At 37.4% G+C, this 26,582-nt stretch overlaps 1 protein-coding gene across 10 annotated transcripts in view; it reads left to right on the forward strand.

The window, feature by feature from the left end:
* The window catches only part of fam49bb (family with sequence similarity 49 member Bb), a 198,066-nt gene that overhangs the window by 127,313 nt on the left and 44,171 nt on the right, over nucleotides 1–26,582 (forward strand). For all 10 annotated transcript variants that reach the window (XM_072268289.1, XM_072268294.1, XM_072268285.1 and 7 more), the window contains 3 exons: nucleotides 2,922–3,004; nucleotides 18,010–18,131; nucleotides 18,819–18,924. In XM_072268289.1, the coding sequence (XP_072124390.1) occupies nucleotides 2,932–3,004; nucleotides 18,010–18,131; nucleotides 18,819–18,924 (301 nt within the window). In that variant the 5' untranslated portion in view covers nucleotides 2,922–2,931. The remainder of the gene's footprint in view (nucleotides 1–2,921; nucleotides 3,005–18,009; nucleotides 18,132–18,818; nucleotides 18,925–26,582) is intronic.

Raw genomic sequence — 26,582 nt, forward strand, 5'->3', positions numbered from 1 at the left:
ATTATTCTCAAAGCCAGGCTGGCATTGAGAAGTTATCAAATCACAGTTAATATTACACTGGAAGCTCAGTTGTTGAAATATTATCTACTTAAAAGAATGTTGCCTAATATGCTGGCCAGAATCTTATTGGTTTAAGGCCAGAAATTCTGTCAGCATTCAGTCACCCACTCTGAAGTAGGTCTTGGGTTTGACACATTTGGTGAATTTCAGGTGCTTATTGTTGTTACATTCAATCTCTGAATTCCCTGTCTTCTGAACTATATCAACTTTATTCATAAAAAATCTCCAACATGTATGAATCCAGACCATTCAGCTCTTTAATTGCAAGTAATGTTAGTCCATTACTTAACACTAACATCTTATCAGTTATCATTCATTTACAGTTTCCTATGGAGCCTTGTGAAAGTGTCCACCATTACTGTGATCAGAATCAGAATAGTAGCAAAATCAGAATAAGGTTTAATATCACCAGTGTAAGTCATGAAATATGTTGTTTTGCGGCAGTAGTGCATTGCAGTACATAATTAAAACCTATAAATTACAATAAGTATATATAAAAATAAATAAGTAGTGCAAAAAGAGAGAAGAAAATAGTGAGGTAGTGTTTGTGGGTTGGTCTATTCAGAAATCTGATGGCAGAAAAGAAGAAACTGTTCCTGAAATGTTGATTTGTGTGTCTTTAGGCTCCTGTACCATCTCCTTGATGGTAGCAATGAGAAAAGGACATGTCCTGGGTGGTGGCAGCCCTTAATGATGGATGCCTCCTTTTAGAGGCATTGCCTATGGAAGTTGTCCTCGATGCTGAGGATGCTAGTGCCCAAGATGGTGCAGACTGAGTTTATAATTTTCAGCAACTTTTTCTGATTTTGTGCAGTGGCCCCTCCATACCAGACAGAGATTCAACTAGTTAGAATGGTATATCTGTTAACATTTGTGAGTGTCTTTGATGACATACCAAGTATCCTCAGGCTCCTAATAAAATATAACTGCTGACATGCCTTCTTTGTAATGTAATGTCAGAGATGTTGACACCCAGAAACTTGAAACTGCTCACCCTTTCCACTTCAATGAGGACTAGTATGTGTTCCCCTTCCTGAAGTCCACAATCAAATACTGACGTTGAATGCCAGATTGTTATTACAACACCGATCAACCAATTGGTCTCTCATGCTCCTGTACACCACCTCGTCACCATCTGAAATTCTGCCAACAATAGTTGTGTCTTTGGCAAACTTATAGTGTTTGAGCTGTGCTTAGCCACACAGTCTTGGGTGTAGAGAGATCAGAGCAGTGGGCTGAGCATGCATTGTTGAAATACTCCAGTGTTAATTGTCTGCAAGCAGGAGATATTACTTCCGATCTGCGCAAACTGTGGTCTCCTGTTGAGGAAGTCGAGGATTCACTTGCAGCGGGAGGTACTGAGGCCCAGGTTTTGAAATTTATTTGATTAGAACTGAGGATATGATTGTGTTGAATGCTGAGCTGTTATCAATAAATAGCAGCCTGACATAGGTATTGCTTTTTCCCAGCCTTTTGTAACCAGCCTCAGATCATTCTTTGCAGAGGATTCAGACCCCATTGAATTTATTAGCAAGGAGAGGTCAGCTATTTTGTTTTGTTCATTTTGCTTTTGTGCTATGAATTCTGAATTTTTGTAACTTTTAATTCCCCGGTTTTATTAGATTTTAAATGACTCAGTATCAGAAATATTTACGAAGATGTAACCTTTCTAACTGCCTTAAAAGAAGGCAAATTTCCTTCGCCCAGTTTTGCCTGCTGTTGAACTTTATCATGGGCAGTGAAGTCTTGTCAAGTCTGGACTTTGCTGCCTGACTTGGCAGTGTGGTGGGCCCACCAAGATAAGCTCCTGCAGCCCAGGTAAGTGTAGGCATCTGTGATCGTAAGTAGTGCTTGCAGGCAGGTTGCAGCTTGAAGCAGCCCATTGTTTGCACATGTTAATTTAAAAATGTAAGAAGAAAACAAGGATTTGAATGTTTGAACAGAATTCCTGTTAATTTCTGTTTTATGCAGTCTCTTATCACTAATGTTTTTTTTCTCTCTGATCTGCATTCTTAGCAGTTCAATTACTGTAATGAGGATTTATGTGAAGGATTTTCAGTGAAGAAACATGATCATGTTGAGACCGTTTCTAGAGAGTATAATTTTGACTCAACAAATCCCTACCAAACCCCACGAAGTGGGTGGAACCTCACGAGCCAGCCTTAACTGAATCCAGGACCTGACTGAGAATTGTTGAAACTAAAAGATTTACTATTTTATTTTTAGGTTTGCTGACATGGGTAATCTGATTAAGGTGTTAACCAGAGACATAGACCACAATGCTTCACATTTTTTCTTGGATTTTGAAAGTAAGTTTGACCCTTCACAGCTGGTGTATACAAAATACGTTCTGTCTCACCAGAGTGAAGGACAGTGCAGGTATTAAAAATGCACGTAATGGCAGGATACTATCACTTAACGATGGTTGCATGACCTCTCCATTGCGGCTGCAAACTTCATCCCATGTGTTGCTTTTGAAAATCTTCTTTAATTTGCTTTTTTAAAAAGGCTCTTTTTGTTAATTCCATTCACTGATTTTCCAGGTCCTTTTGTCAGGATGGCTGTTAATGCAGTTTTAACTCCCTTCAGCTCCTCTGTGACTCCAGGGAAGGGGTTAAACGTTAGTGACATCTGGCACATGCCGCTGCTTATAGTGTAACCAAGAAGACCATGCAGCCTTTCCAGTTTAGACTGTTGGCACAGCTGGTAAAATGCTTTACCTGTAGATTGTATATACCATGTGAACTGACAGTGGATTTTTATCACATGGCTTGTAGTCTTCAAAGGCTATTTTTTTGTTTGTCTCTCACTTTGGGCTGTTCTACATTTAGGGGAAAATATCTTCCTTCTTGTCTTGGCAGGTATCTTAACATGGGGAACCTTCTTAAAGTTTTGACATGCACAGATCTTGAACAGGGGCCAAATTTTTTCCTTGACTTTGAAAGTGAGAATGATCTTTATTTTATATTCTTTTTTCTGCCTGCAATAGACTGCATCTGTTTTCCATTGCATTTTACTTTAATGCATGCTTACGTTGTTTTTAATTGGTAAATATGAAAAGGGCCAGAATTTTTTCTCCAATCTGATTTGGTCACTAAATTCTTGTAGTTGAATGTCAGGATCAAAATACAGTGGATTTTAGTTAATTTCAACACATCGGGACCAGTACCCTTTGACCCAACTAAATGGCTCTCCATTAAGTAGTTAAAAAGACAAGTTGTCATTGAACTGAGTAACAAATTATGTATTGAAATGAAATAAAGAGTAAATTAGAACACTATCAGATGCAGCCATCTACATCAGAACTACATTACTATAAACGTGTATTTGTTCTTAAGTTATTGACGAAGGAATTCATTCAATGTATACTGACGTGTTCTTTTGATTGACTGTAAATGAACAAAATCAGTGTAGACTCCTAGTGCAGATAGTAGACTACCATCAAACAGTGTTTTTGATGATTATATTCTCCAAGTCTTCATTTTAATTGTAACATTCAAGATGATTGTTGATACATTCAAATTCTTCATAGTGCCTAACTTGTTGAAGTAGTGAAATCATTTCATTTTTACTTCCGGCCATTTCTGGCATCACTAAGCCTGAATGCTTCAAACCACAGTGAGCAAAACAGTTCTTAGTTGTCTTATGTTTATCACTCTTCAACTGTCAGTGACAAAAATCACTGCTCTTTGAACATAAACAGGTGTGACACTATTTAAGAATTGTTTGTTCAAAGTGTGGTGTAGTGACTAATGGCCACACGACATGCATGCGACTGATGCTATTTAGAGACAGTTCACCAACAGTCTCCTACCTCAGTAAGTGGCTTAGTGTCCTAAATAAACACAGAGAATCCCGGTTATTTTCTCGATCTGTTTTTGTTCTTTTAAGAGTTATCCCAAATAAGTGGCTGCCCCAATTAACCAATGGCCCAAAATAACTAGAATCCACTGTATATAACGTAATTGATGTGGCTGACTGGTGAATGTGGAGGACTAAATTGTTGCTTTATTTTAAAGAAATTTGTTCTCTTTATGCATTGGAATAAAGAGAAAAGTTCTGTATGCAGTTAATTTTTCCATGAACCATTTTTATAGAAATTCTAATTATATTTTTAAACTACTTTGTCTCATTTATCAATCCATAATTTTAATTTTCTTGTATGGTACTATTAAATCTGTATTTAATGTCATTTTGGTATTTAGTTAGGAATAATTTTCTAGTTTTATGGAAGAACTAGATGGTGCCATCCTTTTATAGATTTTATACGCAATTCCATATCATGCAAGAGCAATGAAAAAGAAAACAGTCTATTTTTTTTGGGACATATGTAGTTCAAAGTCCAAAGTAAATTGGTGTAGGTCTCAACATGTCATCCAGTCAGTCTCATCTAATCATTTTCACTTGATTTAATTAGTCTTGCATCTTTGCAGCTTGGCTTGCAAAAATGTACAAAGCATGCTGTGCAAACAGCTGATATAAACTGCAATGCATATTTGCTTTGGAGCTTCATGCCTCTTTTTCCTTCTTATTGCTGATGTTTCTGAGTTTAAATGCTTCTTTGTAGTCTTTCTGAACATAGAGTGTATACTGATGGCTGCATCTGAATGCTTATTGCATCTACTTTAGAATATCTCTTCATTAAATTTGTGGCAAAACATTGCAAAGTGCAGGCACCATGTAGTACACTTGGCAAAGGTAATTTGATGTAGATTTTAACTATTTGTCGTTGTCTCCTTTGGGTCAATTAACCTGTTTCTGTGAAAAGTACTTTTGATAAATAAAGAAATTAACTGGAAGACAGTCCCACAATTCGATGCTAAAAGCATTATTTATACATGCTGAGAGTTGTGCCCATTGGCAAAATACGTTTAGTTTATGACCTTTGCTGCTAAGTGATTTTCTGCCATACCTTAATGTTGAAGTTATAATGAATTTGATAGGGCCAATTTGGAACTTTTAATTGGACAATATCTAAATGTTGAAGCAATATCCTTTCTGTGATGGTGTCAGTTCCCAATAGATGTATGAGCAGCTTCATTTTAATACATTGACTTAAAGGAGATGTTTTTTGAGTTGCATTTTGTTCTCTGAATTATTGTGGGGAAAAAATAATTTGTAGAGACTCGTATGAAACACCATCACTCACGTCTGTAATAGCATGGTGCTTGTACTTTTTATTTTGCAACATCAGTGATTTATAATAACCTTATGAACTGTAGCAACATTGTTGCATGCTTTCTGTGGATTTGTTTGTATCATAATTTATTGTTATGTTTAGGACTGGGATGAAAGAAAATTATTTATCTATGTTTAATAAGGAGTGGAACTAATTGTGCATTGATTGACATTGCTCTGAATTGTATTTTATGTTTTGCAATTACTGTTTACTCCAGGATAATATCTATTGCAAACAGTCTTTACCAAATTTAAATATTATTTGCCTAATAAAATCTCAAATGTTCCCTAGTCCATTAGTGCAGCATGTAGAAAGTAAGAAATAATGGGTTTTCATTGACTTCTCTCCATTTCTTTCCCATCAATCTGGCTGCACTGAACGACAATCTTCTCTGCTCTGCTTGAATAATTTTGAAACTGCCCCACATAAATTCAAAATTTGTAATCCTAGATAGCTCTGAATTGCCCTTTTACAAAATTATGTTGTAGGATTACACCAGTATCATTTGCTGATGAATTAAATTTCATTAAGTAACATTGGAGGACAGATTCTACAGCAAAGATGGCAGCAAATTGCATGTAATTGCTGAAATACTATTTTTGACTTGTATTCTTTTCAGAGGTGAGGCCTGCTATTCGTAAACTATATTAATATGCTGTTTGGGCAAACTAATCTGACCTGCTGTGTACCTACATATTACTAAAATTTCTTCTATAGCAATATATACTGAAGATTTCTTTTTTGAAGAAATGAGGTTGCAGGTGTACCATAGGATATTGGAAGGGTTACTGTTAGTTCCAGTTTTGAACAGTGGATTGGAGTTGTGAATAAGCAGGATCAACCTGAGATCTGTAGGGGTTGTGATTTTGCTTTGCTGGACTGACCACAATCATGCAGTCATTTGCCCATACACTATATTAACAAAGTATTCAAATGTTTGGCCTGTGTGGGACTACTCCAGCCATTGAAGGATTGCATTTCAGAATTAGCATGCTTTGTTGCTACTTTTGCTTATGGAATCTAGCTTACAGTATGACCTTAAATACCTATTCCTCTGGAAGTATTATTGGGAATTTTCCAATCTGCTGAACTTCTGAAACTTCAGCCCTTTCTGTTGCTATAAGGATAAGCTACATGGATATTACTTCTGAAGTGTGTATTCACAGAAACATCTAAAAATTTAATCAGATACATGCAAACATGAAAGAGCTCCAGAAAATAAAATTTTCTTTGCATTTTACTGATTTCAAAGGTAAATTTTTAGGTGTTAGATTGCAAAGAAAATTTATTATCGAAGTATGTGTAGGTCACTGGATGCTATCCTGGGATTCGTTTTCTATCAGACTATCTCAATGAAATACAATAGAATCAATGAAAAACTACACACAATGACCGACAACCAATGTGCAAAAGAAGACAAATTGTACAAATAAAAATAGATAAATAATTAATGCTGAGAACATGCATTGTAGAGTCCTTGAAAGTGAGTCCATAGGTTGTGGAATCTGATGGAATCACGGGTTGTGGAAATTTCCCTTCGTATAATGCTAATTTAAAATATTTGTCTTCTTGGGGAGGTATGGCCTGTACAAAAGGGATGGGTTGCACCTGAATCCAAGGGGAAAACCAATATTCTTGCAGGTAGGTTTGCTGGAGCTGTTCAGAAATGTTTAAATTAATTTGGTAGGGGGATGGGAACCAGAGTGATAGGGCTGAGGATGGGACAGTTGGTCTACAAACAGAGGTTGTGTGTAATGAGATGGCTAGCAAAGATGGGTTTATGATAGGGCAAAATTGCGGTCAACAGGATAAGCTACAATATAAAAGGGGGACAAAATCAAAAAGGATGATGAATACAGGACTGAAGGTGTTGTATTTGAATGCATGCAGCATAAGGAATAAGGTAGATGAAATTGTAGCACAGTTATGGATTGGCATATATGATGTTGTGGGCATCATTTAGTCATGGCTGAAAGATTATAGCTGGGAACTTAACATCTGAGGATACACATTGTACCAAAAGGACAGGGAGGTAGACAGAGGGGGTGGGGTGGTTCTGTTGGTTTAAAAAAAAATGAAATCAAATCATTAGAAAGAAATGACACAGGATCGGAAGGTGTAGATTTGTTGTGGGTCAATCTAAGAAAAAGTAAAGCTAAAAAGACTCTGATGGGAGTTACAGTACAAGCCTCCAAATAGTAGCAAAGATGTGGATTAAAAAATTACAATCGGAGATAGAAAAGGCATGTCAAAAGGGCAATGTTATGATAGTCATGGGGTTTTCAATATGTAGGTAGATTGGGAAAATTAGGTTGGTGCTGGATCCCAAAAGAGGAAGTTTCTAGAATGTCCACGAGATGGCATTTTAGAGGAGCTTGTGGTGGACCCCACTAGGGGATCAGCTATTCTGCATTGGGTGTTACGCAATGAGCCAGAATTGATTGGAAAGCTTAAGGTAGAAGAACCATTAATATGATAGGATTCATCTTGCAATTTGAGAAGGAGAAGCTAAAGACAGATGTATCAGTATTCCAGTGGAATAAAGAGAACTACAGAGCATGAGAGAGGAGCTGGCCAAAACTGAAAGGAAGAGAACACTGGCAGGGATGAAAGCAGAGCAGTAATGGCTGGAATTTCTGGGAGTAATTTGGAAGGTGCAGGATAGATACATCCCAAAGAAGAAGTAGTATTCTAGAGACAGGATGATGCAGCCTTCGCTGATGAGAAGTTAAAGCCAACATAGGGGCTAAAGAGAGGGCATATAATAGAGCAAAAAGTAGTGGGAAGTTAGGAGAATTGGGAAGCTTTTCAAAATCAGCAGAAGGCAGCTAAAAAAATGGTAAAGGAGGTAAAGATAGAATAGAAAAGTAAGCTAACCCATACTATTAAAGAGGATACCAAATGTTTCTTCTGATTTCTGAAGAGTGAAAGAGAGACGAGAGTACATACCAGACTGCTGGAGAGGTAGTAATGGGGGACAATGAAATAGTGGACAAACTGAATAAGTATTTTGCATCAGTCTTCATTGTGGAAGAAATTAGCATAATGCCGGGGATTCAAGAGTATCAAGGGGCAGAAGTGAGTGAAGTTGCTATTATTAGGGAGAAGGTGCTTGAGAACTGAAAGGTCTGAAAGTAGTTAAGTCACTTGGACCAGATGGTGTACACCACAGGGTTCTGAAGGAGGTGGCTGAAGAAATTGTGGTGGCATTAGTACTTATCTTTCAAGAATTAATGGATTTGAGCGTGGTTCTTAAGGACTGGAAAACTGCAAATGTCACTCCACTCTTCAAGAAGGGAGCGAGGCAGAGTAAAGGAAGTCACAGGCCAGTTAGTCTGAACTCAGTGGTTGGGAAGATAGTGGAATCGATTATTTAGGATGTGGTGTTGGGGTACTTGGAGGCACGTGACAAAATGGGCCAAAGTCAGGATGGCTTCCTAAAGGGAAAATCTTGCCTGACAAATCTTTTGGAATTCTTTGAAGAAATAACAAGCAGGATAGACAGAGGAGATTGGTGGATATTGTGTAATTGGATTTTCAGAAGGCCTTTGACAAGGTTATGAGCCCATGGTATTACAGGAAAAATACTAGCGTGGATAAATCATTGTCTGATTGGCAGAGGGCAAAGAGTGAGAATAAAGGGAGTCTTTTCTGATTGGCTGCCGGTGATTAATGTTGTTCCACGGGTGTCTGTATGGTTGGGACAGTTTCTTTTTACATTATATATCAATGATTTGGATTGCTTTCTGTCCGAATTTGTGGGTGATACGAAGATAGGTTGAGGGAGAAGATGGTGTTGAGTAAGCAGAGAGGCTACAGAAGGGCTTAGACAAATTAGGAGAATGGGCAAAGAAATGGCAGATGGAATACAGTGTTGGGAAGTGTATGGTCATGCACTTTGGTAGAAGGAATAAAATGTGGACTGTTTTATAAGTGGAGAGAAAATTCAAATATCTGCGGTGCAAAGGGACGTGGGAGTCCTTGTGCAGTATTCCCTAAAGGTTAATTTGCATTTGGTGGTGAGGAAGGCAAAAGCAATGTTAGCATTCATTTCGAGAGGATTACAATGTTAAGGCTTTTTAAGGAACGAGTGACCCCTCATTTGGAGTATTGTGTGCAGCTTTGGGCCTCTTATCTAAGAAAGGATGTGTTTACGTTAGAGAGGGTTCAAAGGAGGTTCACAAAATGAATACGGGGTTGAAAGGCTTTATCCATATGGTTACCTTTTTATGGCTGTGGGCTTGTACCAAATGGAATTCAGTAGAATGAGGGGGAATCTTATTGAAACCTGTTGAATGAATTGATAGAGTAGATGTGGAGAGGATCTTTCCTATGGTGGGGGAGCCAGAGGACACAGCATCGGAACAGAAGGACATCCCTTTAGAACAGAGCTGAGAAGGAATTTCTTTAGCCAGAGAGTAGTGAATCTGTGGAATTCATTGTCCCAAGTGGCTGTGGAGGCCAAGTCAGGTATATTTGAGGTAGACGTTAATAGATTCTTGATTAGTTAGGGCAGGAAGGGATACGGAGAGAAGGTGGAAGATTGGAGCTGGGAGGAAAATAGATCAGCCATGATGAAAAAGACGAGACAATCTGCAGATGCTGGAAATCCGAGCAACACACATAAAATACTGGAGAAACTCAGCAGGCCAGGCAGCAGCTATGAAAAGAGTATAGTCGACATTTTGGGCCGAACCCCTTCAGCAGGACTGGAGAAAAAAGCTGAGAAGTAGATTTAAAAGGTGGGGGAGGGGAGAGAGAAACACAAGGTGATAGGTGAAACCTGGAGGGGGAGGGATGAAAGTTGATTGATGGAAGAGACAGAAGACCATGGAAGAAAGAAATGGGGAGAAGCAGCACTAGAGGGAGGTGATGGGTAGGCAAGGAGATAAGGTGAGAGAGTAAAAGTGGATGGGAAACAATGAAGGGGGGAGAGATGTGGGGGGCACTACCGGAAGTTTGAGAAATCGATGTTCAGGCCATCAGGTTGGAGGCGACCCAAGTGGAATACAGGGTGTTGTTCGTCCAACCTAAATGTGACCTTATCCCAACAGTGGAGGAGGCCATACATGGGACATAGGAAGTGGAATTAAAATGAGTGGCCACCGGGAGATGTTGCTTGTTCTGGTGGATGGAGCGTAGATGCTCGGCGAAGCGGACTCCCAATCTACATTGGGTCTTTTTAATATGGCAAAAGGACTAAATGTGTCGACTCTTGAGAGAACTCCTCCAAACCATTGGAGTTTAAAGATTCATCTCCCTAACTAAGATCCATTATTTATAATATGTGTGTGTGTATATATATATATATATATATATATATATATATATGTGTGTGTGTGTATGTGTAATTAATATATATATATAATCATACAACTGCTGTTCAGTATAGATGAGAGGTTATATTTAATTTTGTGCTTACAGCAGAATGATGCTTTATTCTGTATGCTAAATGCATATTTCAGACGCTTAGTGCAATGATTGTTCTTGCTTGCAATTAGACCCGAAACTGTGGTTATTTGCATTTTATAATATCAGTTTGAAGAGTGTACAAGGCTGTGTGCTTAGACCCTTGCTGTTTTGCTTTACACTTGTGGCTAAGCACAGCTCCAATGCCATATTCAAGTTTACTAACAACACCAGTGTCGTTGGGCAAATCAAAGGTGGTGATGAATCATCATATAGGAAGAAGATTGAAAATCCTGCTGAGTGGTTCAACAACCATTGTTAGCAAGACCAAGAAGCTGATTATTGATATCAGGGGGAGGAAACCAGAGACCCATTGGGCAGTCCTCATTGGAGGATGAGAGGTGGAGAGAGTCAGGAAGTTTAAATTCCTCAGTGTTATTATTTTGGAGGACTCGTCCTGGGCCCAGCAATTACGAAAAAAAGCACAGCAGCACCTGTACTTCCTTAGGAGTTTGCGAAGATTCAGCATGATATTTAAATCTTTGGCAAACGGGCAAAACCTTCCACCATAGAGCACGTCTTTATGAAGCGTTGTCGCAGGAAAGCAGTATCTGTTATCAGGGACACACACCCACCACCCAGGACATGCTGTCTTCTCGCTGTTGCTATCAGGAAGAAGGTACAGGAGCCTCACGACTCTCACCACCAGGTTCAGGAGGAGTTATTACCCCTTAAACATCAGGCTCTTGAACCAAAAGGGATAACTTCACTCAAACACGAGGAAATCTGCAGATGCTGGAATTTCAGGCAACACACATAAAGGTTGCTGATGAACGCAGCAGGCCAGGCAGCATCTCTAGGAAGAGGTACAGTCGACGTTTTGGGCCGAGACCCTTCGTCAGGACTAACTAAAAGAAGGGCCTCAGCCTGAAACGTCAACTGTACCTCTTCCTAGAGATGCTGCCTGGCCTGCTGCGTTCACCAGCAACTTTTATGTGTATAACCTCACTGAACTTGTCCCATCATTGACATATTCTCACAATGTAAGGAATTACTTTCAAGGACTCTTGATCTCATGTTCTCAATATTTATTGATTATTTATTTATTATTATTTCTTTATTTTTTTATTTGCACAGTTCTTTTTGACTTTTGCACACTGGTTGGACGCCCCAGCTGGTGGAGTCTTTCATTGATTCTATTATGGTTATTATTCTATTATGGATTTATTGAGTATGCCCATAAGAAATGAGTCTCAGGGTTGTATATGGCGACATATATGTACTTTGATAATAAATTTACTTTGAACTTAGATTCCCTTGTATGTTGCATTATATTGTTATAATCTGCAGCTGCTTATTGTGAATATTCTACAGTCTTGTGCATTGTTCCTGACTGGTATTTTCATTGAAAATGTAAGAATCATTCTTGTGTAATCACAAAACCAAATTATTTGGCAAAAATTTTCAAAGTGCCAAAAACACAATGTCTGCTGTTCCAGTGGAGCTAATGTTTTACCCAGAGTACTGTACTTACATGTAAGCCAGTTGTTACTAACTTTGGTCAACAGCCCTATTGACTGTCATTACTGTCATTCATGTTAATTGCGTTAGCAACATTTATTTTAATTTACAAGAGGCAATGTGCTTTCCATTTGCTTTTAATTGTATATCCATATTGTGGGTTGTTATTTTTGAACAAAATATCATGATTGCAATTATGTACCATAAAGTCATCCTTGTGTTGGTTATTGTCTTCTGTTAGCTGTTTAATTTTGGAGTGTTATTTACAGAAAACAATTATCAATCAAGACATTAAACATTATTCCTACAATCATATGATCTAAGGAACATTGGTTTTCTCTAAAGAAGGAAAATCTAATCTTTAAATAAAATTTCTCTTGTAATGATTCACATTAATAATCCAGTAGAGTTCTTCATTGTGGCTATGAATTTGCTAAAAAGTGACCAAGAATTATATTTGTTCAGTTAATGGAGCGTTTACACTACTACATCATTTAAATTACCCATTTACAAGAATATTATTTGTAAAAAAGCATTTCTTTTTTTCTGAAAGCCTTATGCCAATTCATATGCAGTAGAGTAATAGATGGATATATTTTGTTTAATATATCATGTTTTGAAATTTGGAAAAATGCTACTTTAATAGAGTCTTGAATTCCTTTTAAAGTTGGTAAATTTATAAATGTCTTATTTGTGAACAACGGAATCTCTACAGTAAATAACTAAATGTTTGAGAAAGGCAACAAATAAAATTGGAAATACGAAGTGGAAGAAGCAGCTTTGTTCCTAGATTTACATCTAATGGCATGTATTCCAGTGTTGTGTGTCTTTTCTAGACTTGGATTTGAGTGGAACTACATTCCACTGAAAATTTCAACAGTTTTAAATTTATATATCATGCCTTGAGCCTCTCTGAAAGGTGGTTTCATTACAGTAGGAATAAAAGATTGCATGACCTGTTCCAGAAAACTTGACAAACAAAGGTAATATAATTAGTTGGATTAGATGCAAGTTGTATGACAACAGTCATTGGCCACTTATGTGCACCCAATAATATGGAAAGCCATCGTACTAAGCAAGGTACAAACAAGGGCCATAATTAGAGGTTAATTTATGAACAGTGTTTTAGAACATGGAGCATCACAGCATAGCACAGGCTATTCAATCTTTATGTTGTGCCGACATTTTAACCTCCTGTAAGATCAATGTAACCCTTCCCTTCTACATAGCCCTCTATTTTTCTGTCATCCATGTACCTATCTAAGAGTTACTTAAATGTCCATAATGTATTTGCTTCTACCACCATCTCTGGCAGTGCGTTCCATGGACCTACCACTCTCTGTATGAAAAACCTACCTCTGACATTCTTATATTTTCTTCCAATCACAATAAAATTATGCCTCGTTATTTTGTCCCCAAAATGTTCCAAGTTAACTTAGTTACCAAAGTGTGCACATGTAACCAAATGCTACCCTGGGATCCATTTTCTTGCAAGCTCTTCTCTGTCCGTCCATCTGTACTATTTATGTAAATATAAGATTAGTGCCTGCTGGAGTTTTGACATAAACTTAGTGATGGATAGATCCAGCTTAAGTATGCCTAGAAATGTGAGATGTGATTCTGTCAATCCATGAAATGCATTTCTGATCACCCATATCTCACTTAGCACTCAAAGCACTGTGCATCAAGCCATTGTGGGACTGCCTCAGTTCCTTGGTTACACAGCCAACTGGACAGCTGTTGTGCCAGTTCAATTTGCAAGCCATTGAGCTGATTTCTGCATCATTGACAATTTCCTGCTGTGAAGTAATGCAGTTAATACTTCCAGGGTACAGTAACAATACCAGAATAAAGATAAAGACTTTGTATTTTGTAGATTAATTTTCATTCAAAGACTGTAGTTTCCACCTAATGAACTTTGAGGCTGAAGTAAACTTTGAGTCATGGAGTCCAAAGAGTATTAGAACATAAAAACAGGCCCTTTAGCCTATTTAGTCTGTACCGAACTATTATACTGCCTAGAACCATTGACCCGCACTTGCACCATAGCCCTTCATACCTCTTCCATCCATGTTCTCATCCAAACTTCTCTTAAGAACAGAGATTTATTAGACAGACAGATCAACTCCTTCATTGATGCACCTTTAGGAAAAAGTTTGAGCATTAGAATATTTTTCTTATAATGTGCGCACTAAGCAATCAAAATAAGGGGAAGATGAAAATGATTGGGATTATCCTATGAAGCTGGCAATCTTGTTTTTCTCCATCTGCTTCAGACATGATTCAGAAAATTTAAATTGAATGTATTTCAGAAAGATGTGAACAAGTAAACGAACAATAAATCACTTAATATGAACTGTTCTTTTCATGGATACCATACATTGGGGATTTTGCAAAAGTCCCAGTGAAAGAGTTTTGGTTCTTCATTAACCTAGTAAATTATTGCACTTTAGAGTGCTGATTTTTGATATATCTCAATTTGATTTTTTTTATTCCTTTGCAAAGAAATCATGACTGTTTAGACTAATGAGATTTTGAACTTAACAGCAGTACTGATATGAGCTCTGTTGAATTTCTATTGGATCATCTTGAGTTGCAAAATTTGTCTTGTACTATAATGTTTCAGACTTAGGTTACAGAGGAACACTAACCTCAATACAAATTAAGTCCCAAAAAGATCAAACTTTTATGAACTACTGTAATTTTAGTTGTATAAAAATAACTGCAAGCTTCAGTTTATAATTGCATCCTTGATATTAACCTTTCTAGCAGTAGTTACTATATTTACAAGTTTTGATCTTAAGGAAAACACAACTATTATTTGGAAAAATATTAGTAAGCTCGTGATATAGTAGATTTTCCTTTAGGTTTAACCTCACCTGATTTAAAGTAATATTTCATATGGAACTGTTGTGTTGAGATACAAGTTTAAGGTGAAACTATTGCTTATCTAATATACCCATTTATAAAACTTTCAATGAGAAAGATAGAGTTTTTTCCTCTTGAACCTATTAAGTATTTTACTCAGTAATGGCATATCCCTCCACCTGTCCTATATCTGCCACCTATCTGATAGAAGATTCATTTTACCAAAATGTGCTGTTTGCATGTAAATTCCTATTTTATACTTTACCTTGGGTGTTTAACTATTTACTTTTCCTACAGAAGAACGATGGTATTCATTAGATAAATGTTCATGAGTATCCAAACTTCAGCTTTCATCCAGTTCTCTGGTAACATTCAAACTCCAGTTCAGATTAAGCTTTCTCTTAAAAAAAAGTCTCAGATTTAAAGCTGGTAATGTCATTTTCGCTAAATTTCTCCCTTTTACCTTAACTGCCATTGTGGATAAGGTTACTAATTTTAGACTAGAAGGAATTCTGTGGAGCAGTATTCAACCAAGGATCTCGCTGGTAACTAGACAAGTGCACATTTTCTGTATCGCAACATCAATTTGGACTGACTTTAAGTGCACATCCAAAATTAAATTAATACTATTGTCAACTTATGAGATTGCTGTGTCTAATAAAAATAGCTGATCTGGTCTGAAGTATTTTGGTCAAATTTTAACGTAGATTTACACCTACTAAGGAAATGTGTTGCTATATGTGATCCATAAGGTCAGTAGAGCTACTAGGACTTGATGTTTCAATCCCTATGGTAATCCTACAATTTATGCTTCATAATTTGTAATTCATGAAACCCAAATCTAACCTGTTCTTGGCACTATGTTAGCTGATTTTTTTTAAACAGTCCTCAGATATTTTTATCCACTCCTTCAAATCCATCTTCAATGATGAAACTGCTCGCAGAACACACAAAAGCATCTGTTGCAAATACTGCCCCATCTCCACTTTTATTTCTTGGGTCATTTAGTAAGTTATAGCTCTTAATCTCTACTCAGACTTTGCTAGAACTTGAATCAGTCCAGTTTGGATTCTGCCCTTGCTAAAATATGAAGAGAGCATTTACCAAAGTCACAATCAACATCCAGTGTTGTAACTATGACTATGAGAAATTATCCTACTTGTTTCACCTGAGCACTGTCCTTGACATGGTTAACCAAAGCATTCTCAAGCATTTGCCCTCCACTGTAACTCATTAGAATTGTTTCTGCTTGTTTGGTGTTTGCCTGTTTAGTACTTGCCAATTTGATTATAGTTCCAGCAACTTTAGCAAGAACCAAAAGCCTTACCTTCATTTTCCTAAGGAGATTAATTCCTGACATAGTCCCAATGCTGATGATACTATCTTTCATTGATCCATCCCCTTCTTGACCTTTCCACTATCTGTAGTGTCACACTGCTTAATTAATTATCTCCGGAATGAGCTGCTATTTTCCCTAGTTAAACAGCAGCAAGACCACAACCATCATATTTGAATCTTGTGCAAACTCTGTAATGTTGCTGCTAACTTCTTCAAACTCCTTGGAAGCTGACTCAGCCTTGAATATATCTTCATCTTTGTTCATTTATTTTGAGCTTTACTTGCCTGATTTCATTCTTCACTCTAATTTTAAGCCACAAACACTAACAATAGTTTCTGTTCTTGCTGTGATATTTTTACCTATAGCATCCTCTGAGGAAACATTTTTTAGCTTTTTCTTAATTTTATCGATATGTTGTTGCTCAGTAACATTATCCCGAATTATCATGGTTTACAGATGTGTGCTGGCAATATGTAATTCTTCCTTGTATTTACTTCATTTGGATTGTGCCAAGTTGTCAGTCCTGATAATCTAATATTATCTGATAATATCTGGGAAAACACAAAAATCTTTCAGCTGAATGCTGGGATAACTGAATCCAGTTTATTCTATTCTAATTAAATATTCTATTTCCTAGCCATTAACACCTTTTAGCTCTGAAGCTGAATGATGACTCTTTGCAATCTTTATCATATTAATCCAATGAGATGAGCTTTGAACCCCATGTTCATAGAATCAGCTACTTCCTCCTTGCTGTTGGAATGGCTTATTCATACCTTGGTTACCTTTTGGATTTTTTTGGGCACTCCTGTTTGGCTTCCAAACTTCCCCTGTAAACCTGAAGTCAGCCTAACCCTGCTTCATGCTACTGTACGCAAACCATGCCTTTGGCCAGATTGTAAAACAATGTGTCAGTCTTTCACTCTTAATTCCAAATTCCTCTAAATCCTTTCCTTTTGTCATACAACGTTCTGGGCTGTCTACATTCCTACCATTTTGTCCTCTTAAACATTTGGGTTTTTAATCTGGCCACTGCTGGTGGTCATGCATTTAGCTACCATATGTCTTAGTCCTGAAATTCTCTATTTTTCTTCACTGCTTTCAATACACTCCTTCCTATCACCCCACTCAATAAGTTTTGGTCTTTTGTCATAATGCCTCTTATAATGTGCTTAGGGTATTTTACTACTTTATAATCAGAATATGAATATAATAATCAAAGATATAGTTAATCTCTGTACTTCAATTTTTATTTCTGACAGTTAGGTTTATAAAATATGCAAGCACTTATTACTCACCACTTAAAGTTTTTCACATTTTGAGTTTGGCATTCAAGATGTGGACCAACAATTTATTAGTTTATCCTGGAGTTATGGTTTGGATTAAAGTATTTAAATTTTAGTTTTACATAGAGTACCTCCAATTCAAATCTTGGTTGTGATCTCAAATAGACGTTAAAATGTGTACAAATTTACAGTGGAGCTCAAGCTTCAGTAATCCAAATGGAAAATACTCATTTTTTTTTAACATTAACTTCACAGTATTGTAAATACAACAATAGTGTTGTGCTTGTTTTAACCAGCTTTTTATATTTAATTCTGTTTATACTGAATACTTGCACCCTAATGTTCAGATGCACAGCCTACAGAAGCTGAAAGAGAAGTATTTAATCAGGTGAATGTAGTGCTAAAGGATGCAGAGGGAATTCTGGATGATCTACAATCGTACAGAGGGGCAGGACATGAAATAAGAGAGGTATTCCTTTGGTTTTCATTTTTGCTTTGGTCAATAAATGCTTTTAGCTCTGATGCTTATAGGTCTCATAATGCAAGATGTATAGAGGAAATTCAAATGTAGTTTAGAATGTCTACTGATGTGCAGAAACAGTTCCTTTCTCAGCAACAGGCAAGCTCTAAAATCAAATTCTATATATGCCCCAGACTAAAGTAAGACTTTATTTTGTGTGGGAGGAAAAAGTTACCTGTTTTATGTAATGCATTCACAACTGTAATGTATCCAAGAACAGCGACTATCTTATTATATCATTTATTGTGAAGGAGAGAAGTAAACACTTTCTAACTAGCAATATGAGTAGTGTAACATCATTTGCAAAAGCTTATAAGCATGTTTAATTTTTCCAGCTTGCTTGCTAAATTGTAAAGTGCATTAACAGACAAGCTGAAAATTTTGCAATGCTTCTGTGTGAAGGTCTGAACTTCATCTGCCTGCAAACTCTGGTACAGAAAGCATTCATAAAACTCTCTTAAATTATGATAGATCTCTAGAAATATAGTGATCATGGAATAAACTCTTCTAAGCTATCTTAGTATTCCATCTTGGTTCTTGCACAGCTAATTTACTGATTGGCTTTTGTTCTATTTTGAGATGATGAATGTAGTTATATTTCAATGATCTAAAAGTAATAACTCTCTTTTATTAAAGGCAATACAACATCCAAGTGATGAAAATTTGCAAGAGAAAGCATGGAGTGCAGTATGTCCACTAGTAGGAAAGCTAAAGAAGTTCTACGAGTTCTCCCAGAGATTAGGTACAAGATTTTGCTTTGGCTCATAAATGGGACTCGAAGTGGCACTTTATTAATTTTCTTTTCTTTGTTTCGTTATCAAACGGGATTTATTTGTCTTAATTCATTCAGAATAATAATGAGAAGGGTAAGATTGTGAACAAAATGATATATTGATTTGTGGACAAACGGTTAAGTGGATTCCAGTTAACTGGGACACAGTATTACGAATACTACTACAAGACTATAAAGCTATTATTTCATAATAGTTGCCGACAGAGGAGTTCTTTCGATTTACTGTAAATTAACAAAATCAGGACAGAAACCTAGTAGAGATAATAGGTTGCCAAATACAATGCTTTCAACGATTGCATCCTCCAAATCTTCATTTTCATTGTACAATCAAGATTGGTTGTTGATGCCTTCAAGTTCTTCATAATTCCTAATTTATTAAACTAGTGAAATTGTTTCATCTTCACTCCCAGATGTTTCTGGCATCTCCAAGCCTAAATACTTGAAACTGCATTGAAAAGAACAGTTCTGAATTGTATAAATCTTTATTTCTCACCAACTATCAGTAATAAAAGTCACTGTTTTTTGAATACAAACACATGCAACTGTATAAACACTATTCACTCTAAGAACTGTGTGGTGTCTAATGGCCATGCAAGGGCATGCGACTGACGATCACCAGTCTCCTGCCCTAATTAAGTGGCACAGTGTCCCAATTAAATGAAGGGAATACCGGCTATTTTCTCAATTAGTTTTTGATTTTTAAGCGTAGTTCCAAATAAGTGGCTGCCCTGATTAGTCGATGGCCTAATTAACCGGAATCCATTGTATTGTCAAAATTCTAGCAATGAAGTGAAAGAGTAGTAAATGACAGTTCTGTGGTACAGAATGATGAAAATGAACTGATTCATTTAAATGAGCCATATTGTGGAAGGAAGCTCCAAAAAAGTTATTAACATTTAGAACTGTTTAGAACTATTTAGAACTGTTGTATTCTTACTCTAAGATTGGGAATGTTTGTTTGCAGTGACACCTAATGGCTATTGTGGAGTTGCAAGCACACCTAAATGCCATTTCAAGTACCACCCACTGACATGCATGATAAATATTGCATGTATTTATTAACTTGCTAGTGAATGGAATATTTAAAGCAATTTGTATTCAGGGATGTAACATTTCTGTTCAGAAATATAATCAGTGTATATATGCAGCATGTTTAGAATTTAGTAGCAAATTTAGAATAATTTTGGATTTTAGGCATTAAACAAAAAACAATTATAACTTGTATCAGGAAATCAATTTTATTCGAATCCCTGGCTTCTCCAGAGAAAATAGAAAAGAGTTTTTAGTTGATAATTATTTGTAGAAATTTGATTTAATAAAATTATTAATAAAGATAAAAATACTTCATCTGTTAGTGAGTTTTGTGTGATGAATTATGAAGGTAAAATTAGGTCATAAGTTTAATAGGTAATGCGCAACCTAATTTGAAATAAAGCAAAGTTCTTACACAGTGAAGGAAGAATTGAAATTAATAAGAAACATGCCCTGAAAGCACGATTACACAAACAAGTCTCACCTCTTTCTAAGGATTTGATTTCATTTTTTTACTTTTCACATTGTCAATGATTTTGATAATGGAATTGATGGTTTTGTGGCATCAAAGTTTGCGGAAGATATGAAGATAAGTGGAGGGGTAGGTAGTGCTGGGGAAGCAATGCGATTGCAGCAGGACTTAGAGAAATTGGAAGAATGGGCAAAAAAGTGGTAGATGGAATACAGTGTTGGGAATTGTATGATAATGCATTTTAGTAAAAGGAACAATAGTACAGACTATTATCTAAATGGGGAGAAGGCTCAAACATCAGAGGTGCGATGGGACTCCCAGAAAGTTGCTTTACAGGTTGAGTCTGTGGTGAAGAAGTCAAATACAATGACAGAATCTGAATCAGGTTTATTATCACTGGCATGTAACATGAAATTTGTTAACTTAGCAGCGGCAATTCAATGCAATACAAAATATAGTAGAGAAAAAAACTAATAATAAATAAAATAATAATAAACAAGTAAATCACTTATGTATATTGAATAGATTTTCTTTTAAAAATGTGGAAAAACAGAAATACTGTATTTTTTAAATATATAAAAAGTGAGGTAGTGTCCAAAGATTCAATGTCCATTTAGGAATCGGATGGCAAAGGGGAAGAAGCTATTCCTGAATCGCTGAGTGTGTGCCTTCAGGTTTCTGTACCTCCTACCTGAAGGTAGCAGTGAGAAGGGGCATGCCCTGTGTGCTGGAGGTCCTTAACAATGGACAGGCTTTCTGAGACACCGCTCCCTGAAGATGTCTTGGGTACTTTGTAGGCTAGTACAAAGATGGAGCTGACTAGATTTACAACCTTCTGCAGCATCTTTCGGTCCTGTACAGTAGCCCCTCCATACCAGACAGTTATGCAGCCTGTCAGAATGCTCTCCACGGTACAACTATAGAAGTTTTTCAGTGTATTTGTTGATATGCCAAATCTCTTCAAACTCCGAATGAAGTATAGCCACTGTCTTGCCTTCTTTATAACTACATCAGTAAGTTGGGACGAGGTTAGATCCTCAGAGATCTTGACACCCAGGAACCTGAAGCTTCTCACTTTCTCCACTTCAGATCCCTCTATGAGGATTGGTATGTGTTCCTTCATCATACCCTTTCATTTATTTCAAGGGGAATAAAATATAAAATCAAGGAGATAATGCTGAACCTTTATAAAACACTAGTCAGCCAGCACTTGGAGTATTGTCGACAGTTTTGGGCCCCATATCTCAGAAAGGATGTGTTGTCATTGGAGAGTCCAGAAGAGGTTCATGGGGACGATTCCAGGAATGAATGGGTTAATATATATGAAGACTATTTGGCAGCTTAATTGAAACCTACCGAATGTTGAATGAACTAGATTGGGTGGATATGGAGAGGATGTTCATAATTGAGGGGTGGTTCTTTAGAACAGAGGTAAGGAGGAATTATTTTAGTCAGAGTAGTAAATCTATGGAATACTCTGCCACAGACTGCGGTGGAGACCAAGTCTGCATGTAAATTTAAGGTGGAAGTTGATCATTTCCTGATTGGTCAGGACATCAAAGGATATGACGAGAAGTCAGGTGTGTAGGGTTCAGTGGGATCCAGAATCAGCCATTATGGAATGGCAGAGCAGACTCAATGGGCTGAGTGGCCTAATCTGCTCTTATCTCTAATGGTCTTGTGGTCTTCTGCAGACACCCTGCTTCCTCAACACCACCTGCCCCTCCACCTAACTTCGTCTGCAAACTTGGCCACAAGGCCATCGATTCCTTCATCCAAATCATTGATATATAATGTGAAAAGAAACAGTCCCAACACTGCCCCCTAATACACCATGTCACCAGCAGCTAATCAGAAAAGACCACTTTTATGTCCACACTTTGCCTCCTTCCAGTTAACTAATCTATCCATGCTTGTACCTTTTCTGTTATACCATGGACTCTTATCTTATTAAGCAGCCTCATGTGCAGTACCTCTTGCTTTCTGAAAATCGAAACAAGTACCATTCTCTCTCTCTCCCTCTCTCCCTTCTTGAAGAGTGGGGTGACGTTTGCAATTTTCCAGTCCTATTTTCTAGAATTTATTGATTTTTGAAAGATCATTATTAATTCCTCCACAATCTATTCGGCTATACCTTTTTCAATACCCTGTGGTGTATTCAATCTGATCCAGGTGACTTGTCTACCTTCAGACTTTTCAGCTTCCCAAGCACCTTCATCTTAGTAACAACAACGACACTCACTTCTGCCCCCCCACTCCCATCACTCGAAGTTCTTGCATTCTGCTAGTGTATTCCATAGGGAAGACTGATGCAAAATACTTATTAGGTTTGTCTGCCATTTCTTTGTCGCCCATTACTACCTCTCAAAAGTCATTTTCCAGTGGTCTAAAATCTACTTTCATCTCTATTTTATTCTTTATCTTTCTGAAAAAAAAACTGTATTTTTAATATATTATTCGCTAGCTTACCTTCCTAATTCATCTTTTCCCTATTTATGGCTGTTCTAGTTGACCTGTTGGTTTCTAAAGCTTCCTAATCCTCTAACTTCTCGCTATTTTTTGCAATATTTTATACCCTCTCTTTTGTGTTTATGCTGTCTTTGACTTCCCTTGTCAGCCGTGGTCCCTCATCCTCCCAATACCACCTTATCTTTTTGATTTATCTTTTCTGTACCTTCTGAATTTTCCACAGAAACACCAGCCATCATCCCTGATAGTGTTCAAAAAGGTTCAAAAGTTCACAGTAGATTTGTTACAAATATGTCAGCATATACAACCCACAGATTCTTTTTCTTGCAGGCATTCCCAATAAATGAATAATAGAATAATAACTATAGTAGAATCAATAAAAGATTGCATGAACCTTGGGCATTCAATCAAAGTGCAAAATACAATAATCTATGCAAATACAAAAAGAAAATAATAATAATAAGTAAACAAATATTGAGAAAATGAGATGAAGAGTCTTTAAAAGTGGGTCCATAGGTTGTGGGAATATTTCAGTGGTAGGGCATGTGAAGTTATCCCATGTGGTTCAAGAGCCTGATGGTTGGGGGAGAGTAACTGTTCCTGAACATGGTGGTATGAGACCTGAGCCTCCTGTACCTTTTTCCTGATAGCAGCAGTGAGAAGGTAGCATGACCTGGATGGTGGGTACATTTGATGATGGATGCTGCTTTCCTGCGACAGTGCTACGTGTAGTCATATCACTTTATGGATCCCGAGGGAAATTGGTTTTCGTTACAGTTGCACCATAAATAATTAAATAGTAATAAAACCATAAATAATTAAATAGTAATATGTAAATTATGCCAGGAAATAAGTCCAGGACCAGCCTATTGGCTCAGGGTGTCTGACCCTCCAAGGGAGGAGTTGTAAGGTTTGATGGCCACAGGCAGGAATGACTTCCTGTGATGCTCAGTGCTGCATCTTGGTGGAATGAGTCTCTGGCTGAATGTACTCCTGTGCCCAACCAGTCCATTATGTAGTGGATGGGAGGCATTGTCCAAGATGGCATGCAACTTAGACAGCATCCTCTTTTCAGACACCACCGTCAGAGAGTCCAGTTCCATCCCCACAACATCACTGGCCTTACGAACGAGTGTAGATGTGCTCAGTGCTGGGGAGGTGATGGACTAGGCTGTATTCACTATTTTTGTAGGATTTTCTGTTCAAGGACATTGGTGTTTCCATACTATCTCATATTCTCCATTACACATCTATAGAAGTTTGTCAGAATTTCAGATGTCATGCAGAGCCTTCACAAACTCCTAAGGAAGTAGAGGCACTGCCGCGCTTTCTTTGTAATTGCACTTATGTGCTGGGCCCAGGACAGGTCCTCTGAAATGATAAAACCGAGGAATTTAAAGTTGCTTCTCCTCTGATCCTCTGATCCTCAGTAAAATTCATATTTTACTGGCATAATTTACATATTACTATTTAACTATTTATGGTTCTATTACTATTTATTATTTATGGTGCAACTGTAACGAAAACCAATTTTCAATCATTGGTTTCTTAATAATTGGGAGCATAAAGTATGGTTATGATAAGGACTGGCTCATGAACCTCTGGTTTCCTTCTCCTGAAGTTGATAATCAGCTCCTTGGTCTTGCTGACATTGAGTAAGAGGCCCTCTTCCAATCAACTTTAGCCATCTCCTCTCTCATGCCTCTGTAATTTCCTTTACTCCATTGTAATAGCAATACATCTGATTTTAGCTTCTACCTTTCAAACTGAAGATTGAATTCTATTGTATTCTGATCATTGCCTTGCAAGGGTTCCTTTATCTTAAGCTCTCCATTCATATCTGAGCCAATCTAGAATTGTTGTTTGCTCTCATGGGCTCAATCATAAGCTGCTCTAAAAAGTCATCTCATAAGCATACTGCAAATTCCCTTTCTTGAGATCCAGCACCAACCTGATTTTCCCAATCTACCCACATAGTGAAATCCTCCATAATTATCACATCATTGCCCTTTTTACATGCCTTTTCTACCTCCTATTGTAATCTGTACCTCACATCCTGCCTACTGTTCGGAGGCCTGTATATATCTTCCATAAGGTCTTGTTACCCTTGCAGTTTTTTTAACTCTACCCATAAGGATTCTACATCTTTTGATCCTATATCATCTCTTTCTAAGGATTTGATTTCATTTTTTACCAACAGAGTCACCCCACCCCCTCTGCCTACCAGCTAGTCCTTTTGATACAATGTTATCCTTGCATGTTAAGCCCCCAACTAAGAATTTCTTTCAGCCACAACTCAGAGATGTCCACAACATCATATCTGCCAATCTATTTGCACTACAAAATCATCTGTTTTATTGCATACACTCCATGCATTCAAAGATGATGCCTTCAGCACTCTTTGATTTCGGCCCCCATTACACTTTAACTTGTCCTACTAACTGCAACTTTGTCCTATCGTTTGTATATCCTTCCTGACATACTGTATTTAGTTGTATACCAACTGCCCCATCCTCACCCCATCAATCCAGTTCCCTTCCAAATTAGTTTAAACCCTCTCCCATAGCTCCAGCAAACTTGTCTGCAAGGATGTTGCTGTCCCCTTGTGTTCAGGTGTAACCCAGCCTTTTTGTACAGGCCATCTCTTAGCTAGAAGAGATCCCAATGATCCATAAATCTGAACCCCTGCATTCTGCATTCATTCTTTAGCCACGCATTCATGTGTCAAATCACCTTATTCTTACCCTCACTGGCACATGACACAGGCAGCATTTCAGAGATAACTACCATGGAGATCCTGCTTTTCAGCTTTCTGCCTAGCTCCCTCTATTCTCTCTTCAGGACATCCTCCCTTTTCCTAAAAAGAAGCTGTTCCTAAACTGTTGTATAGCTGTTCTGAAGATGTTATAAAACACAGTGTATAAGTAACTGCTTATGTATGGCTGTATATACATAAGATTAGCTCATATACCTGGACTAATTCAGAAACAGAATCAGGTTTATTATCACCACTATGTGACATGAAATGTGTTAACTTAGCAGCAGCAGTTCAATGCAATACATAATCTATCAGCGAAAAAAAACAATAATGATAAATAAATAAATTGATTACATATATTGAATAGATTTTTAAAAAGTGCAAAAATAGAAATACTGTATATTTAAAAAAAAGTGAGGTAGTGTCCAAAGATTCAATGTCCATTTAGGAAACGAATGGCAGAGGGGAAGAAGCTGTTCCTGAATTGCTGAGTGTGTGCCTTCAGGCTTCTGTATCTCCTACCTGATGGTAACTGTGAGAAAAGGGCATGCCCTGGGTGCTGGAGGCCCTTAATAATGGACGCTGCCTTTCTGAGACACCACTCCCTGAAGACGTCCTGGGTACTTTGTAGGCTAGTACCCAAGATGGAGCTGACTAGATTTACAACCTTCTGCAGCTTCTTTTTTCTGAACAGTGGCCCCTCCATACCAGACAGTGATGCAGCCTGTCAGAATGCTCTCCACGGTACAAAGAAAGAAGTTTTTCAGTGTATTTGTTGACATGCCAAATCTCTTCAAACTCCTAATAAAGTATAGCCGCTGTCTTGCCTTTTTTATAACTATATCGATATGTTGGGACCAGGTTAGATCCTCAGAG

The sequence above is a fragment of the Mobula birostris genome, chromosome 9 (assembly GCF_030028105.1).
Source record: "Mobula birostris isolate sMobBir1 chromosome 9, sMobBir1.hap1, whole genome shotgun sequence".
Taxonomy (NCBI): domain Eukaryota; kingdom Metazoa; phylum Chordata; class Chondrichthyes; order Myliobatiformes; family Myliobatidae; genus Mobula; species Mobula birostris.